General features: G+C 36.9%; 1 protein-coding gene across 1 annotated transcript in view; it reads right to left on the reverse strand.

Moving 5' to 3' along the window:
- LOC140245925 (polycomb group RING finger protein 1-like) overlaps window positions 1–15,022 on the reverse strand; it is a 34,192-nt gene extending 19,170 nt beyond the window's left edge. The window contains exons 1-6 of the mRNA XM_072325395.1: window positions 14,338–15,022; window positions 13,334–13,433; window positions 12,677–12,773; window positions 6,970–7,025; window positions 4,805–4,864; window positions 1,175–1,247 (exon numbers count right to left, since the gene is read on the reverse strand). Of these exons, the coding sequence (XP_072181496.1) occupies window positions 1,175–1,247; window positions 4,805–4,864; window positions 6,970–7,025; window positions 12,677–12,773; window positions 13,334–13,433; window positions 14,338–14,904 (953 nt within the window). The 5' untranslated portion in view covers window positions 14,905–15,022. The remainder of the gene's footprint in view (window positions 1–1,174; window positions 1,248–4,804; window positions 4,865–6,969; window positions 7,026–12,676; window positions 12,774–13,333; window positions 13,434–14,337) is intronic.
- Between the last annotated feature and the right edge of the window lie 2,854 nt (window positions 15,023–17,876).

The raw sequence follows: 17,876 nt of genomic DNA on the forward strand, positions 1-17,876 counted from the left end.
GCTTGTACATTTTTTCCCCCATCTCATCTACAAGTTACTTTGAGATGCACATTCTGCCCTTGTTGCAAAACAAATTACTTTCCCACTGGACATTTCTGACTAAAATTATGATTAAACAAATGACAACAATGACATTTGAACAAAAACCAATGACCTTTCAAAACATTTTTGTTGGTTAGAGCTGAAACACTCCTTTTACCATTTATCTTTTTCAACCTTTCCACAACAGGTTCTGGGACAATTACCCCTGGACAATTACCCCAGACCCTTCCCCTGACCCTAACCCTTATCCTAATCCTGAACTTAATCCTTACCCTAACCCAAATTCTAACCTAAACCTCACCCTTATACTAACCAGGATTTAGCCAGGGGTAATTGTCCTCTGGGGGTAACTGTCCTTATCAATATGCTACCACATTATATCATGATGGAAAAAAAAAATTACAAGAAATTATGGCTGGAATACTAATACATACAAGTGTAATTTATCATCTGTGCCTGGGAGACTTTTGCACAATCTCCAACTGATATTGCATACCTGGGAAATATATATATATATATATATATATATATATATATATATACTCCTAGATGGGTCATTTGGAAGACATTTCCATTTGTTTTATATGCAAATTTATTATTACATGTTCAATGGCAGTTTACGCAATGGAGACACGAAAATTGTCTCCTTAATGACCAGTTGTCTCCCTAATGAAGACACTTCCCCCCAATATGTCTCCCTAAGGTGCCAACTAGGGATATATATATATATATATATATATATATATATATATATATATATATATATATGTGTGTGTGTGTGTGTGTGTGTATATATAATACAATATATCATAAAACATTCAAGAGTTCTTCAGGTCAATATACTGGAATAAATGGCAGTCAAATAGACATGCTGAAGTGCATATTGATGGATGGGTGAATGCAATAAACCTAGAACTTGATGCCTCAAATATCCTTCAGAGGCAAAGCAGCACAATATATAACAAACAAACAAATGACAGAGTAAATACACATTAATAAAAAGCAAAGCTATAGTGCCTTCATTAGGGTAGTAATAGGACCACTGGAAGTACATTGTAGAAATTGTGAAATTGAAAAAAATGGAGAGGGCTTAGCAAAGAGAACCAGGAAGAGGCTGACACCATGTACTAACCCAGCATATTCCAGAACAATTGCAATGTGAGGCTCTGCACTCATAGGTGACACAGGCTCAACAACAGCAGCTTCTGGAAGGTCACAAAAAACAAAGACACAATTTTCTGTATGGATATGAACTTCAAAGACAATAGGTACCTGTAGTTTCATATTCCAAAGACTATCACACTTTCCAATACCTGTATTCAGTGATTATCATGAAATTTTTCATGAGACATTGTGCATGTTGGAAATTCACATGAATGAACAGAATAGTGGAGATTACAGAACAAAAGAAAATTGACTGCCTATACAATGTTACATGACTTTACTATCAAGACAAAGTTGTCAGCAATGATTGTGTCTCACCCACTTCATCCTAGATATTTGATCACACTTTATCAAACATCTTTTAAAGTTATTAATTCTTACTGGAATTCCAAAAGATGGTTTATCTATCCCAAACTATTGTGGGCCTTGTGGCTGTGCTTTTCATTGCCTCTCTGGCAAAATAAATTTGCCTACAGTTTGACCAATAAATCTCACTTTGTGTTTTCATTCTTAGCAAAGTCATGACATCAGTTCTTGTCTTTAGATCAGTATGTGAAGGAGATGATGGTTAAGCTGGGATTAATATTTTATAAACAACGATGATGAATAAAACTTATTAGATTTTTTTAAAAGAAAAAAAAAAAACCACCCAAATCAGCACACTTGGTTCTAAATGGAGAAGCTATATTCATACATAGCTTGCTACATATAATAACAATGACACTACTGCTGCTACTACTACTACTACTGACAATAGTGGATACTTGTATAGTGCACAGGTCCACCTATTGGTGCTAATGGCAATTAAAAAAATGAGGAGATAAATGTATTGACATATGTACAAATATGTGTAGCAACAGACAAGAAAATACAAACAACAAACAAACACATACCAGATAAAGAACACAATTGTTCTGAACATTATAACTGCAGTTACATGTATATAATCCTCAGTGTGAGAGGAACAGATACATTTTAAAGGACAAGTTCACCTTCATTAACATAAGGATTGAGAGAAAGTAGCAATACTAGTAGAACACATCATTGAAAGTTTTAGGAAAATCGGAACATCCGTTCAAAAATTAGGAATTTTTGAAGTTTTTGTGCAGTCACCGCTGGATGAGAAGACTACTGCAGTGTATGATGTCACATGCGTACAACAATATAAGGAAAATATAAAGAGAATTTCACAAAATTTCATCTTTTGAAAAAAGTACACATTTCCTTGACTCGTTACTGACATATGTTACGGGTAATATTATTCCCATTGCCTTTAGAAAGAGGCAAGTCAAGTGCTCTTTAATTATGTGAAAAAAGTGAAAATATGTTGAATTTTCTTTACATTTTCTTTATACTGTTGTACTCATATGACATCACAAGCCTTAGTAGTCTACTCATCCAGCAGTTCCAATACAAAAATTTTAAAAATTCATAACTTTTGCATCGACTGTCCAATTTTCCTCTAACTTTCACTGATGTGTTCTACTAATATTGCTACATTCTCTCAATCCTTATGTTTATGAAGGTGAACTTGTCCTTTAATTATGAATTTTAAAGGATGGTGAACGAGACATTAAAATCAAGAAAATCATACAAAAGAAGGTGTCAAAGCAGAGGGAAATGTCTGTTAAAACAGATTTTTTATGTGACTTTTTAAAATATATTCGTACCACTGAAAAATCGCGATTTAAAACTGACTGATTTACTTCACCGATTTTTCGCTCCAGAACGGCCGTCTTTTTCGGGGGCCCTAAAATATGACGTCATGACGTGGACGAACGTACCCCTTACGATCGAGTGTGCAGCGCTAGCTAGCTCTACATCGAGTCCGCCATTCATAAAGCACGTAGTTCTTTGTGAGCGGATGCAATACAATACTGTACCTTGCCTATCTTTAGTCGCATCTGCTTTATCGGCAGAAACAGCAGGGTAAAATGTACCATTATTTAAAAAAAGAAGAAGAGATGAATGAATAAATAAATAAATAAATGAATAAATAAATAAATAATAGCCATAATAATACTAATAATACATGTATAGTCTGAAGCAACGTCAGTAGCGAACCGCCGAGTACCCGCCGGAGAGCTAGTTTGGTGTGTATGGTAGCCCCACTACATATCGACCACATTCTTTTAAACCGACCGCGTATAATTCGCGCACTGAACACTTAGTACGCACTTCGTCTGCGCGCAAAGCACATAAAAATGGATCGGCTTTGAATGTAGATGAGGATGGTGTGGGAAAACGCGATAATTCACTGTTCATTAATGATTTAAACAAGGACAAAATTTTGAATGAATATTTTCACCGAATCGTAATGAAAGCACAATGTAATGTCTATGGAAGTTCCTAAAAAGCTTCGCTGACGTTTTCTACAACACGGTGTTCAATACAACTCGGTTTGCGTGCATTATCAATGCAAAAAACAGCGGTCGATCCTGATAACGCGATTTACCGCGGGGAGTTGAAACGAGGCCATGCTAGTTCGTCGGCGATATTTTTGCATTGAAACTTCGAATCGAAAAGGGAACAACGGCATTTGATAGAGCTGGATTTTCTCAATCACGTACATTTTTTGTAGGTCAAGTTTTTTTACGTGAATTTCAGTGTTAAATATTCTTATCAAGCAAATAAACATTAGGCGGTCGATGAGTAGTAGGTCCAACCCTACATAGGCTACTCCACTACGTAGATCCTTACGTTAGCTAGGTCAGAGTTCTTGTTCTACCGTAACGTTAGGCTCTACTACTGTACTAACTAGGCCTATTAAACGGTTACTATAAGCTGTTTAAGAGTAGAGACTGAGGCGCGAAAGCGCAAGTAGAAATTTAAAAAGGTATACTTCATGGTAATTCGAAGGAAGATGGATTCAATAAGTGAAATTATAACTCAATTTTGCTTGATAGAGTAAATAAGACACGTACAGATACCTCGGTGCACTCAGGTCATCATGCAGAATGCACGCTTTGAATGCGAACCACGGCGCGCGCGGCGTGATACAGAGCGCAGCTTAGGTGCAAAGTTAGCTAGCGTATCCAATCAGCAAGCGCAGGGCTGATTTGTCCATGTCATGACGTCATAATTTTGGTCACCAAAATTTCGCCATCAGATCGGGTTCAGGTGGTCTAAAAAGGGCCTCAAAACACCATCTCTCAATCGTTCTAAAGACATTTTCACCTTCTGAAAGTTAACTATTCATATTCATAGAGACTTAAGCTTTGCAGAAATATATAAATCACTTTGTTTATGAATACCGACATTTTTTTCTTGTTCACCATACTTTAATATTTCCGTAGATGACAGTTGGAGTAACTAAATAGGTCGCTGATACCACAGTTCTGGTCCCATAACAGAAAAAGCATGATCCCCATTCTTGTTTTTTTTTCTGGGTGTTTGGAGTAACAATGCATTTGATGATGAACAGAGACTTAGTGTTGTTGTTGTTGTTATTTCAAAGATTGAAAGAAGAGAGAGAGAGAGAAATGGGGCCCTTAGTGTTGATTTGTAGTGTTGATTTGTACTTGGGAATAGAGTCATGTAGAAATATATATGTGAGATGCTGGACATCACAACACATATGATCGTACAGTGTACTTACCTTGTTGTGGTGCCTCTAGGTTCCTCTCTTTCCAAAATCTTCTTTGACGTGCCAACTCATCTATTTTATTTTTTTTTAAAGCAAAACAGGTAAATGCATAGTCATCACCAATCAGTGTTGCTAATCATTTACAAAACAAAAATGAACTACTATGAAACAGCAGAAGCTTGGTACTATTTTGATAAAATAACCCCCTCATGAATCACTAAATGTGACCATGCATCACAAAACGAACACAAAGTCGCAGCCCTTGATTTTGCGTGAGGACCTTAAAAGGGTGAAACAGGTCAACCAAGTCAATCTTGAGTTTTTCATACTTTCTGAAAGAGCTATTCTTCGTGTACATTATTCATAAGTTTGGGGTCATGAAATAAACAGGAAAGTGTGTTTTCAACAGTTTTTCTACAACCACTTTTATTGTAGAGTAGTGCAATCAAGTACATCTTCAGAGGTACTTCTAAATCATTGGATAATTTGTAACGTCTGCAAAAGAGCAGCAAGAGTGGTGAAAAGCAATTACGATTACTGTAAAACATGATATATTCGCGGCATGAATTTTTCGCGAATTGGAGCAGACAGCCTTTTTTGCGGCATGAAATTTTTGCGAACTGCCACTGGCATTCAATGCATATTGTGTATAAAAGAATGTTTGCATGCATTTTAATTTCGCGAATCTTCGCGCTCGCAAAATTCGCAAAATTAAAATGCACGCGAACATTCCTCGTTTTACAGTATGTTAATAGTCGTGATGCTAATCTTATCAAAGAACTTAAATGGCAATCATTTGAGCATCGGCGAGATTATTTTTTGGCAACATTAATGTACAAATGTGTAAATGGTTTAGCTCCCACTCATATGGTTAATGAAATAGAAATGGTCTGTGAAAGGCATTCTCATAACACTCGTTCAGCCGACTCACTGAATGTGGTCATTCCAAAACCAAATCATGCCATGTTTCAAGAAGTGTTTTCTTTCCTCAGGAGCACAAGTATGGAATTCATTACCAGACACTTTACAAAATGCATGGACTGTTCAGAATTTTAAGCGTGTATAAAGCAGTTATATTTTTTGTGATGTATACTGTTGTTGTGACCATCTCAGCTGCAGATAATCTTTCCTGTTACTTTTATTCCAGTATTGAAAATTGTTGATTGTTGGCTTTTTTGTAACCTCTTTCTGCAAGAGACTGTGAGGGAATATTATCATGTTTCTTATGCTTGTGAATCTTATGATTATTCTTTGGTGTGTGTGTGTGTGTGTGACTGTGGGTGTGAGAGTGGGTGGATATGTGTATGTCATAACTGTGTGTGCTGAACTGCGTATTATTCCCTTTGAAAAGAGTGACATGTATGCCGGCATTTATGCTAACATGTTTTCTGATGCTAGGTTCGTTCAGATTTTTTTCTTTGTCTGTCTCTGCAGTCTTCTTGCCACAGGATTTGCAAAAGCGAATTTGAAAATAAGAATTTTACGTTGTTGATAATTACCTATTTATCTGATTTGTTATTTCAATTACTGCAGCTGATTTGGATTTTCATACTGATGACAATTAACTGTAATGATTGAATTTTTGTCTGTATTTTTATGTTTTATCTCAGGACCTTGATGAAAAACAGCTCATGCTGATCGAGCAATCCTGAATAGATAATTATGTTTCAATAAAAAATAAATAATATATATCAGGGCCCAAAACTAGTTTTTTGTTTTTGTTTTTTGTTTTGTTTTGTTTTGTTTTTTGTCTGGTGGCCTGTTTGGGCCACTAAGGTCTTGAAGTCTGAAATTTTTGTGGCCCCCAAAAAGATATGTAGTGGTCCGGAATAAAAGCATACGTAACAATCCATTTTGAATCCTAGTTGCCTGATCAGGCCACCAAATGCAGGTATAGTTTGGCAACACGACAACAATTTTTAATGACCCCAGGTCACCAGGACACTGCTAATTCTGGGTCCTGACTACATACTAGTGCATTGTTTCTAAAATTGCCAGAGATTTAGAAAGCTTTTCTTGGAAACACTTGCTGATCAATAAATGATTTAAATAACCTGGTAGCTTTGCTGTCCTAAATGTGTAAGTTGACAATTCCATTTACTTTAAAGGTACAAACTGAACTCATTAAGTGAAAACATGTGCAAGTACCTCAGCAGATACACAGAAATGGAACATACCTTCTTGAATATACGGCAGCAACTTGTAGACAATATCTTGCATTGTTCTGTCTAGTCTGTTTAAAGTATGAAAACAAATAAGAGGGCAGTCAGTAAACTACTAAACAAAGAGTCGCACCCCTTGATTTTACGTGAGGACTCAAGAAAGGTGAAACAGGTCAACAAAGGCAATTTTGAATTTTTCATATATTCTGAAAGAGTAAGTCTTCTTCTACATTATACTGAAATTTGTGATCATAGAACAAAGAGGAAATTATGTTTAAAAGGGATCATATAGTTTTGGTTGAGAACTAATTTCAGGTTTCTAACATTTTTTTTTTTGTGAGATAATGAGAAACCTCTTATAAAATATGAAAGAGCATGTAATTCACTGAAGAATTCAACATTTATTTGATGAAAATTGGTTTTGAAATGGCTGAGATATCCAAAACAGAGCGATTCTAATAAGGTGTGGGACCCACCATTTATTATGATCGCTTTGTTTTACTTTGTTTTTGGATGTTTGTCATTCCAAACCCGATTTTCATCAAATAAACTTTGAATTCCTCTTAAAATGGTACGCTCTGTACGATTTTTCTTGGTATCTCGCAAAAAGTTAAAAGCCCAATTCTCATCTCCACCAATACTGTACCATCCCTTTAAGCAGTTTTTCTCCAGCACTTTTTGGTAGAATAGTGTGATTAGGTGTTTCCCAGAGTCCTCTTTTCATTTCGTAAAAACCCTGTCTATTCTCTTCACTTTCAATTCAAATAACTTTGGAAAAAATCATGCTACTGCTTTGAAATCTGGCATTAATCATGTACATAATGTGTTAATGAAGCATACTCAATTTCAGCTTGATCCGATAATCCCTTTATTGTTGTTGCTCCGGTGGTTAACATCCCATTTTTTGTTCCATTCATCCCACAGCTAGCATGGCTTAGTAAAGAATAAGCACTTGAATAGACCCTGTACTTCAGGGGAGCCTCTTTTATCAGTTCACACTTTCCAAAGTGTGTGCTTTCTTTCCAATATTAGGATAGGTTTGGCGAGTTCATTTGAATTGAGTTATACATTATTTTAAAGCTTAAAGTCTGCTCTTTAAGAATCTGATCATAACTAAAAATCCATGTCTTGCAGCATTTTGTTGTTTTTTTGATGCAGGGTCACATTTACTACATGAATGAATTCAGGAGTCAATGTGTCAAATAATCTTAAGATAATGTAGGGAAACAATGTATACCACGCTGCAATTAACATATCCTCATAAGATTGACATCTCAATGAGCATTATTCTTATTTTTTGATGTACTTACAACCATACAATGTTGTCTAATGGTGTAAAACAGAGACTGAAAACAAGGATTTAACTGTAGATATCAGCAATAGAGCAGTGAAGATGGAATGAATTAATAACTAGATTCAAGAATTTGTCAAGACTGACAAATTAGGTGATCCGATATATAAATGATTTCTGAGATTCTCATCGAAGAAAAGGGAATCAAACCTGTCATGCCTACATATTTAAAATGGAAAGGACATATGTGACCCTGCACCTCAAAACAAACAAAAAGTCGCCAGACATGAATTTTTAGTTAAGACCATATTCTGAAAGAGCAGACTTTAAGCTTTAAAATGATGTATAACTCAAATCAAATGGACTCTCCTAACCTATCTAAATATTGGAAAGAAAGCACAAACTCAGGAAAAGTGTGAACTGAGAAAAGAGGCTCTGAAGTACAGTGTCTATTCAAGCGCTTAATCTTTACCAAACCGTGCTGGCTGTGCGATGAATGGGACAAAAAACAGGAAGTAAACCACCAGAGTAACAACAATGAAGGGATTATCAGATTAAACTGAAATTAAGCATGCCTCATTAATACATTCTGTCCATAATTAATGCCAACTTTCAAAGCAGTAGCTTTATCTTTTCAAAAGTTATTAGAGTTGAAAGTGAAGAGTGTGGACAAGGTTTTTCAGAAATGAAAAAGGGACTCTAAAGACACACCTAATCACACTATTCTACCAAAAATGTTTGAAATAAACTGCTAAAAAACTACTTTCCTGCCCGTTTTATGATACCAAATTTTAGCATAATGTAAAAGAAGACCCACTCTTTCAGAAAATACGAAAAAGTCAAGTTCGGCTAAGTTGACCCATTTCACTTATTTTCAGTCCTCACGCAAAATCAGTGTGTGCGACTTTATGTTCGTTTTGAGGTGCACAGTCACATATTATGTTAACAAAGAGACAAAATGAACCTCATTTTGACATGCAAAATGTCGTCTGAAGAAAAAGCAATTATCTTATGAAATCATTCTTTTGACAAGGTCTATATCTGTGCAAAATACGCAGTGTATCTAAGAAGATACAGGACGAAAATTCTTTGATCCTTGACCCTACTTGTACTTTAGAAAGCCAAGATGGAAGAAAGAAAGAAAAATAAAGAAAAAGTTAAGGTATTGTATAGAATTTAAAGGAGAAGAATAAAAGGACCAGAAAAAGATAAAGCAAGGAAGGGAGAATAAGACTTACTAAAGAAAAAGAGAAAAATATAAGGGTTTCAAAAAAGCAAACGAATTGGCTGGGTTGAGCCTTGAACATGGGACCTAAAATGACGCTACATCGAAGCCAAGTGCCAATTTCAACCAATTTTTACAACGTGATCTCGATGTCCGATGAAAAAATGGAGGGCACAGTAACGATAACCCAAAGTCTCAGCTACAGCATATTAAAATCTGGGAGAACTTCACCGAAGGGTAGGACCTAAGTGAGCTAGTGCTCGTTAAAGACAGTCATGTCAATTTTCATTTCCAGAAAAACTGCACTCCCATAGAGATGACACGTAAACTTGTCAAATTTGACAAGGTTACTTTCAATCCATTTTTACAGGTGATGACTTAATCCAATTAAAATTTTGTTATCACACTACTGAAAGAGCATTTCATAAGCTACATCATACTGAAATCTGGGTGAAAATCGGCAAAGATAAGTGAGATACTCTCGAGTGAACTTGAAATTTGATGATGTTATTTTGACAATTCACTTTTCTTTAATTTCATTAAGGAATTTGAAACCTTTTAATCATTTTTCCAGCATCGCCCACCCATGAAATGTTATGTACAACTCATCAGCTTTCAGAATATGTAAAGAAAATGGGGGGTCACCCATTTAACAAGAGTTAAATCGGATTTAAAGTTAGCGGTTTTTTGGTATACAGTATGTCCCAAAAAAAATTACAACGGGGCCCTCCGCAATGATATCTTTAAAAATAGTGAATCAATCTAAATACAAATTCAGGGTATGAAACTATAACTCATTGCCCACATCTTACAGAAGACCCCATTCGATTTGCTTCAGTGGTCAAAGAGAAATACGGAATTTTGTAGAGGATGTCGGGAATTTCTTCTGTCCAAGTTCTGTCTATTGTTCACACACAAGATCATCGAAATGCTTAACTCGGAAGAATCTGATTCATGACATGCTTTACAACAATCCACATTTCTCTGTGACCGCTTAACCAAATCGAATGGGGATTTCTGCAAAATAGAGCTAAAATGTTATATTTCAAGACCGTGAAGTAGCATTTGAAAAATTTAATCATAATGGGCATTATCAATGCGAAAATCTTATTGTAATTTTTTTGGGGACATACTGCAGTAAGTCGCCCCAAAAATTACAATCAGATTTTCGAATTGATAACACCTATTATGATCAACCTGTGTACGTGCTACTTCAGAGTCTTAAGGTATAACATCTTAGCTCTATTTTGCAGAAAACCCCTTTCAATTTGGTTAAGCGGTCACAGAGAAATGTGGATTGTTGTAAAGCATGTCATGAATCGGATTCTTCCGAGTTTAGCATTTCGATGATCTTTTGTGTGAACAATAGACAGAACTTGGACAGAAGAGATTCCCGACATCCTCTACAAAATTCCATATTTCTCTTTGACCACTGAAGCAAATCGAATGGGGTTTTCTGTAAGATGTGGCCAATGAGTTATAGTCTCATACCCTGAATTTTTATTAAGATTCACTCACTACTTTTAAAGATATCATTGCGGAAGGCCGCGTTGTAATTTTTTTTTTGGGACATACTGTACAGTGTATATGAACTGTACAGTGTATATGAACTGTGTATCACCATTGAGTTTGACTGGCCCGTACGACATCATATTGAGTCAGATTGACTTGAAACGTGATAGAATTATTCCTTGACATTGTAGACATCCGATCAATGTGAAAAACCAGGGAATTTCTACTGCGCGTGCGCACACATCCTTCGATTTTTTTTAATTTTCAAAAAATGCTCCAAATGATCTGAAATGTGTGCAAAAAATTCTGAGCTCGATTGGAGCATGTCAACATTTCAACGCGCGTGTATGCGTGCATTTTAAGTGTGGAGATGAATTTTGATAATATGAGTAGAAAGCGCTTAATGTGAGCTATATGAGATGTAAATTTCATTGAGAAATTCCATTCCATTATTGATATATGAATAAAAATGTGATTTTAGATAATGACATCATAGTGACGTCACGGTCGACCAATCACAATGATATATTAGATCTGTCGTCTTTGGGACATGATATGGTGTAAGTTTGAAATTGATAGTTGAAAAACTTTTCGAGTTAATCTCTGCACAACTTTTGAGGAGAGAGAAGAAGAAGAACAAAGAATCCGTACAGATACAGAAGGTGATCCGAGAGGATACTCGGATCACCAATAATAATGATAATATTATTACTACTGCTACTACTACTACTGATAATAACATTAATTTATATTGTGCCAAATCCACTCTGTAGATCGCTCAAGGTGCATATACACACTAGTATTACCCTGGTCACTGGATACATTAGTTCCAACCAGCAATGAAAGTGCTCACTCTCCACTCCATAGGGAGCATTCTAGCCAGTCGCCATTTCACAGGTGCCACATGCTGATCAACTATTTATTTTAAATTTATTCTTTTTTTTTCACTATTTATTTTCCTCAAACTTTCAGTGATGAGTTCTAATAACATTGTTGCTTTCACCAAACCCACATATTATATTTGGGTTTTGGTTTCCTTTAAAGGCATTATCATTCCCTAGCTGCTTTCTGAAAGAGGTAAGTCAAGTGATTTTTTTTTTAATTATGCTAGAAAATGAAAATTTTTACTTACATTGTATAATAATTCTCTTCATCTTTTCCTTACATCATTGTACTTCCAAGACCACATATTGTTGCAGCCTTTTTATCTTGTGCTGACAGGACATTAACTTTTTATCTTTTTTTTTGTAACTTAAAAATGTATACATACAAACTTTGAATGGATTGTCTGATTTTCCTTAAACTTCATTGGTGTGTATAACTAATATTTCCATCTTCATGGTATCCACACAAATATCTAAGTATTACCCATAACATTATGTGGGGCAGCCTCAGAAAGCATAAAACCCAGAACATTGAAATATGATGAACACTGAGTTTCTGTTTTCACGACATACCTTTCACAACACATTTTGGTCTGGTACTCAAAACTTTTGATATACACTGTACATATCGTACTGGTCATTTAAAATGTTGTAGTGCTTATAGTGTGACTAGAATCCATGAAGAATCTCATTTTGTAGTTGCAACAAATTAAAGCTTGCAATGTGAATTGATAGTCCAGCAATTCTGTGCAAGCAAAGCACACATTTTTACACTTGACTATTTTCTGTTCTACTATATGAAATACTCACTTAATACTGAGGAAGGGGTTTGAAGGGTGGATGAGGATGTCACAAGTCGGGCACAGTTCATGTTTCTTGATATACGGGATTAGACAACTCTTGCAAACTAGAGCAATAGAAAAGACCAAAACATTACAGAAAAGAAAAGAAAAAGTATACTTATTTTCACAATATGAGGCAAATATTAAACTTTAATATAAGAAATTTTCTAACAGATACTGTTCAAGTATTGCATTATAACCAGAGGTGTGATTCAGCAAAAGGATCTATGTTTTTATTTTAATGTACTATTACTCAGTGTCCACAAGCACACAATACATCTGTCTACTTAGCCAATTGCCCTGAATAAACATGAGCTGTAAAATTTGATATCTTTCTGCAATAAGAGAACTACAGAATTTAATTGACAAATGATATTCATCAGATTTTTCCTTATTGTACAAATCATTCAAAGAACGTTGATTATAATGCAGCTGTTTTATCACTGCGCTATACACACACGTAACTGGGCCTTGCCCCCCACTATGTACACTGTACATCAGTGTATAATAGCCATGAGTATGACTTTGTCAATGATGTACTAAATGTGGGAATGTAGACAATCATGTTGCACTATTCCACTCAGTTTTATATTTTCTTCACTTAGTTCTGTGCTTTCATACTCACATGTGTGCAGGCACTCAGTGATAGTGGTAGCATCAACCAAATAACCTCCACACAGATGACAAATTATGTACTGGTTGACATCAGTCAGGCGTATGTATATCTGGCAAAGGAAACACAATTTAGAACAATTCACTCAAAACGGAGAACATACGCATGGACAGCCAGCCCTTCATTGCTATTGAGTATTTCATAATCTTTCTTTAATTGCATAAACTCATAAAAAAAAACAGGAAAGTGTCAAGGATAAAACTGCTATCGCATTGCACTAGATTTATTAGCAAGAGTATACAACTATACATGAACAGTGGAGATTGCACATAGCATTTAAATATTAGCAACAGTATTACTACAATGTATAGCCTGAGTAAACATGGTATACATTATGTACATTGTTCATACAACTTTGTAAGGTTTGTAATCTGATACCATACTAGACGGTTCTTTACATTACGCCCTATCATTTGCCTACAAGAAGTAAAGATTAGAATAATAAAGAGAACGCAAAGAGGCTGCACAGACAATCCTGGGTTTTAGGAGGGTGAATTATTTCAGGCTTCTAGATTCAGCACAGCCATATGTACACAACCTCTGGTGAAGGAACAAACCTGGATCTGAATATAGAGGCTCAGCCTGTGTTCAGAATCATCCATTGGTAGGTAAAACTGGGAAAAAAGTGATATGTGCAATTGGATCAAATTAATATGATTTGCCTTAAATTTAGGTGGCTTCAAGGTTTAATAGGGTTAGGATGCAGGATTAGCGTTAGAGTTTAGGGTTAGGTTAGGTTAGAGGCTGTGCTGAAGTTAGAATCCCAAAATAATTTAGCCCCCTATTAAAAATCAAAGCCCAGGATAGACCAAATACAATTCAATACTGCATAGAACTACTACACAGTAAACCTCTATAATTTAAAATGCATACTATCCTGTCAGTTTGCGGGTGAATGCCATTGAGAGTGTCAAAATTTGACCTGACTGATTAACAAAAACAATTCAATAACTTACACAAGGTGGATGTTCCCGTTTCGTCATCTTGGGCTGCACTTTCAGAGGTGTCTGCTTCCTCGGTGAAATCGAATGTAGAGATGAACTGGATTTCCCATTGTCATTGGAGGTATTGATGGACTCTGTTATTGTCGAGTTACTGGAACCTAAAGATCTCCTACGCATGGCCACACTTTGAGTGCACTTCGATTGAATATCTGATTTGCACTTTTTCCCCACTAATAGTTTATGTGCGACTCCACGTACTTTACCAGAAGTGACATTCATATTCATTAGTTTAGTTGGAGCCTTTAATGTTGGAAGTGATCCAGTCCTCAGGATGCATTTTCTACGGTATTTCCCTCTGTTATAGACAGTCACCTCACGCTTGCAATCACATGTGAAATGTCTGCTACATATGTACTGCCAGTCCGAATTTTTCTTGAAGTCTTTTCGCGTCATTTTTACAAATCGGATCCAGGCGTTGCGTATTTTTACATCCTTTGGAAACGAAAAGAAACTTAAATCGGGGTTAGTTATGGTACTTTTCATACATCCCCCAACAACGCATCTTCTTACGGTAGGCATCTTGCTTCGCGTTCTTATAGAATATATCAAACTGGTGTTCCGAACAAAAACAAAAATAAGTGTCGGTGCTGGAGATCCAGCGCTAGCAAAGGGCAAATGCTGGATTGAGATCAATCGAGTCTACAGTAGGTCTACTCAATTTCAGCAGACGCAGACATAACATGAATCTTTACATGTGGGACTATGACCTTGCGACACTACGTGTTTTCATTGAGAAACCTCGATCAGCTGTGACGTCGGCATGGAATGATAGGTGGTGGTCAGGCATACCTCTCAGTGAGCCAGTCTTTTGGAGGAGAAGTATTAAGATTTTCCAAAATGGCACGTAGCTGTCCCATAAATAGGTCCAAGCTTCTCCCAACACGAAGGGGCAACCGCTGCGCTGAAGCAATGCCAGGTGGTGTAGTCTTGGTGCAGACTCCTTTACGACTAACAAGGGTTTGTGTCAATCGGGGCCTAGAAGGTAGACACCATAGAGCTCTATTATACGTACTAGAGTGCGGACTCGTCATACGCGCGCACGTTAAGGCTCTGTGATCGCATGGAGCACGATCCGCCATTTAATACCAAGGAGGTACTAGGCGAGCCTAGTACCTCCTTGTTAATACTAAGAGTGGCAAAACTTCAGTACAGTGCGAATCGCTTGTGTATTAGCAATGTACCGTTGCGTTGACAACCGGGGTTGACAACGCCGGATTTGCTCCTTTGCAAGACGTACACGCTATGAAAATCAACGATTTGAGTGATAATTTGATAATCTCATTCACAAAACCACGCGTTACGCAATATAATTGCTATTTTTTTATGTAAATTAAAGCTAATTATCTCCTCAGTAGTGTATCAATTTTCATACGCTGAGCGCTGATTGTTCATCGCGGCAGCTGGTGACCGCGACTTGGAGATAACCCCGGGGCGGGAATCAGTGGCATAGCTAGGATTTCTCCAGTAGGGGGCACTGGGGGCCTCGCAATTTTGTAGGGGGCACCCTGACCTGCTACTGTGATTATTTTTTTATTCAGCATATTTTTTTTTTCAGGGGGTGGGGGTGGGAGGCACATGGTGGCATACATTTTTTTTTTTTTTTTTTTTTGGGGGGGGGGGGGGGCAGGTCTCCAATACCTCCAGCCCTGGGGACACTGCCATTACAAGTCCTGTATTAAACAATGCGTGTAAAAGGGGTTGTTTTTCACGGACGGGCGATGTAGCGCGTATGTGAAAAGGGTAGCAAAATCGCTGAAATCTGAGGAAAAGGCCATACTTTTACAGAAGTAGCTAGGCTACTTGAAAAAAAAAGTAGCTTCAGAGTGAATTAGGTGTATTTTGAGATCAAATGGTCATTACTTGTACAAACACACACACACACATACCTAACAAACATAAATACACACACATACACATCCATAACACATCCATAACAAACACAAGTAGGCCTATACACACTGTCACACACACATACACATCCATAACAAACACAAGTAGGCCTACACACACATACACATCCATAACAAACACAAATACACACACACACACACGCACACACACACACTTACTGAAGGCCCCACCTCAACCTTAATTAGGAATACGATTTGAATGGGACATAGTGAATATGCCTGCACACACAAACACACACACACACATACACACACACACACACACTCTCTCTCTCTCTCTCTCTCTCTCTCACAAAGTCCTGAACATATCACACAAATGAATACATGTACTACAGAGTATTATTCTATGCATTTAATCTTGTCATGGGATATTAATTCTCAAATTATTCGACATAAATCATAAATGGCTGTTAGAAAATCTGTAATACAAAATACAAAATCATTTAAAGCCCAAGTACGCACTGGCAATATCGTCTGCATGCACAATTTTGGCAGATGCAGTGTGCGTGAATATGCATTTGCCATTCTCACTTGCCACTCTTAGTAATGGCGGCGAGCTCTCCATGCGATCACAGCGATTTAAATGAGTACGCCCTCTAGCGATATGTAAATACAGCTCTATGGTAGACACCAAAGAGTATAGAGCGCACGCAGTGCGCTAAGAGGGAACACTCTCCCGATTTTACACGTAAACGGGCGTAGTACGCAATGGAGCCCAACGGCGGCCATTTTAGGATGCAAGCCGCTGGATCTTCCAGAGCGTATATCACGTGGCCGTATAGAGAAAATTCTGCCTCCCTTTCATTTTCTTCTTTTTACGGGGCATACAAGGTTTCAGATGTATGTAGGCCCTTGTTATATCATACAGAAGCACAATTTCTACTTAAGTATGATACAAAATTGAAGAAATGCCTTTTTTGTTCCAAATTGTTGTCCCTCAAAGTTCGAGCTAACTAATAAAAGTATCTGCAGGCCTTACTAAAACGTACTCACAATTATGTCTCCCTCTCCCCCCTCTCTCTCTCCCTCTCCCTTCCTCTCTCTTCTCTCTCTCTCTCTCCCTTTCTCTCTCTTTCTCTCTCTTATCGGGCCCTGTTGGCTGTAGACCCTATGTAATATTATTCGAATGGTATGAATATCGATTCCATTATTCATATTTTTAGGTCGTTCTCTTCTTTTGATAATAGATAGGATATTATGGTATATACCATTGGTATACAATACCATATTCTCCCCGAGACTTTAAGGAACGCAATTTCCTAATATAACAAACTGAATTTTCCGTATTATATGTTAGTCGTAACAAAGAGTTATTTTCATATTTATATGTTTCATGGTCAATCTGCACACATAGTAAAGAGGTGTTGATCGTTTGGGTGATGCCTGTCTCCCGGCGCTCCCCCCCCCCCCCAAAAAAAAGGATTTTGGCAGCCTTTCTGTACAAAGCCTGCAATGATACTAAAGATATGACCTGTATTGATTATTATATGGATGAGGGTTTAAGGGGTGACCCCTCCCCCTCTGGCGAGCAGGGTCCGCTTGAACAAGGAAAGGAAAATAAAAGTAAAAAAAAAAAAAAAA

This window comes from Diadema setosum, unplaced genomic scaffold, assembly GCF_964275005.1.
Source record: "Diadema setosum unplaced genomic scaffold, eeDiaSeto1 scaffold_65, whole genome shotgun sequence".
Lineage (NCBI taxonomy): Eukaryota > Metazoa > Echinodermata > Echinoidea > Diadematoida > Diadematidae > Diadema > Diadema setosum.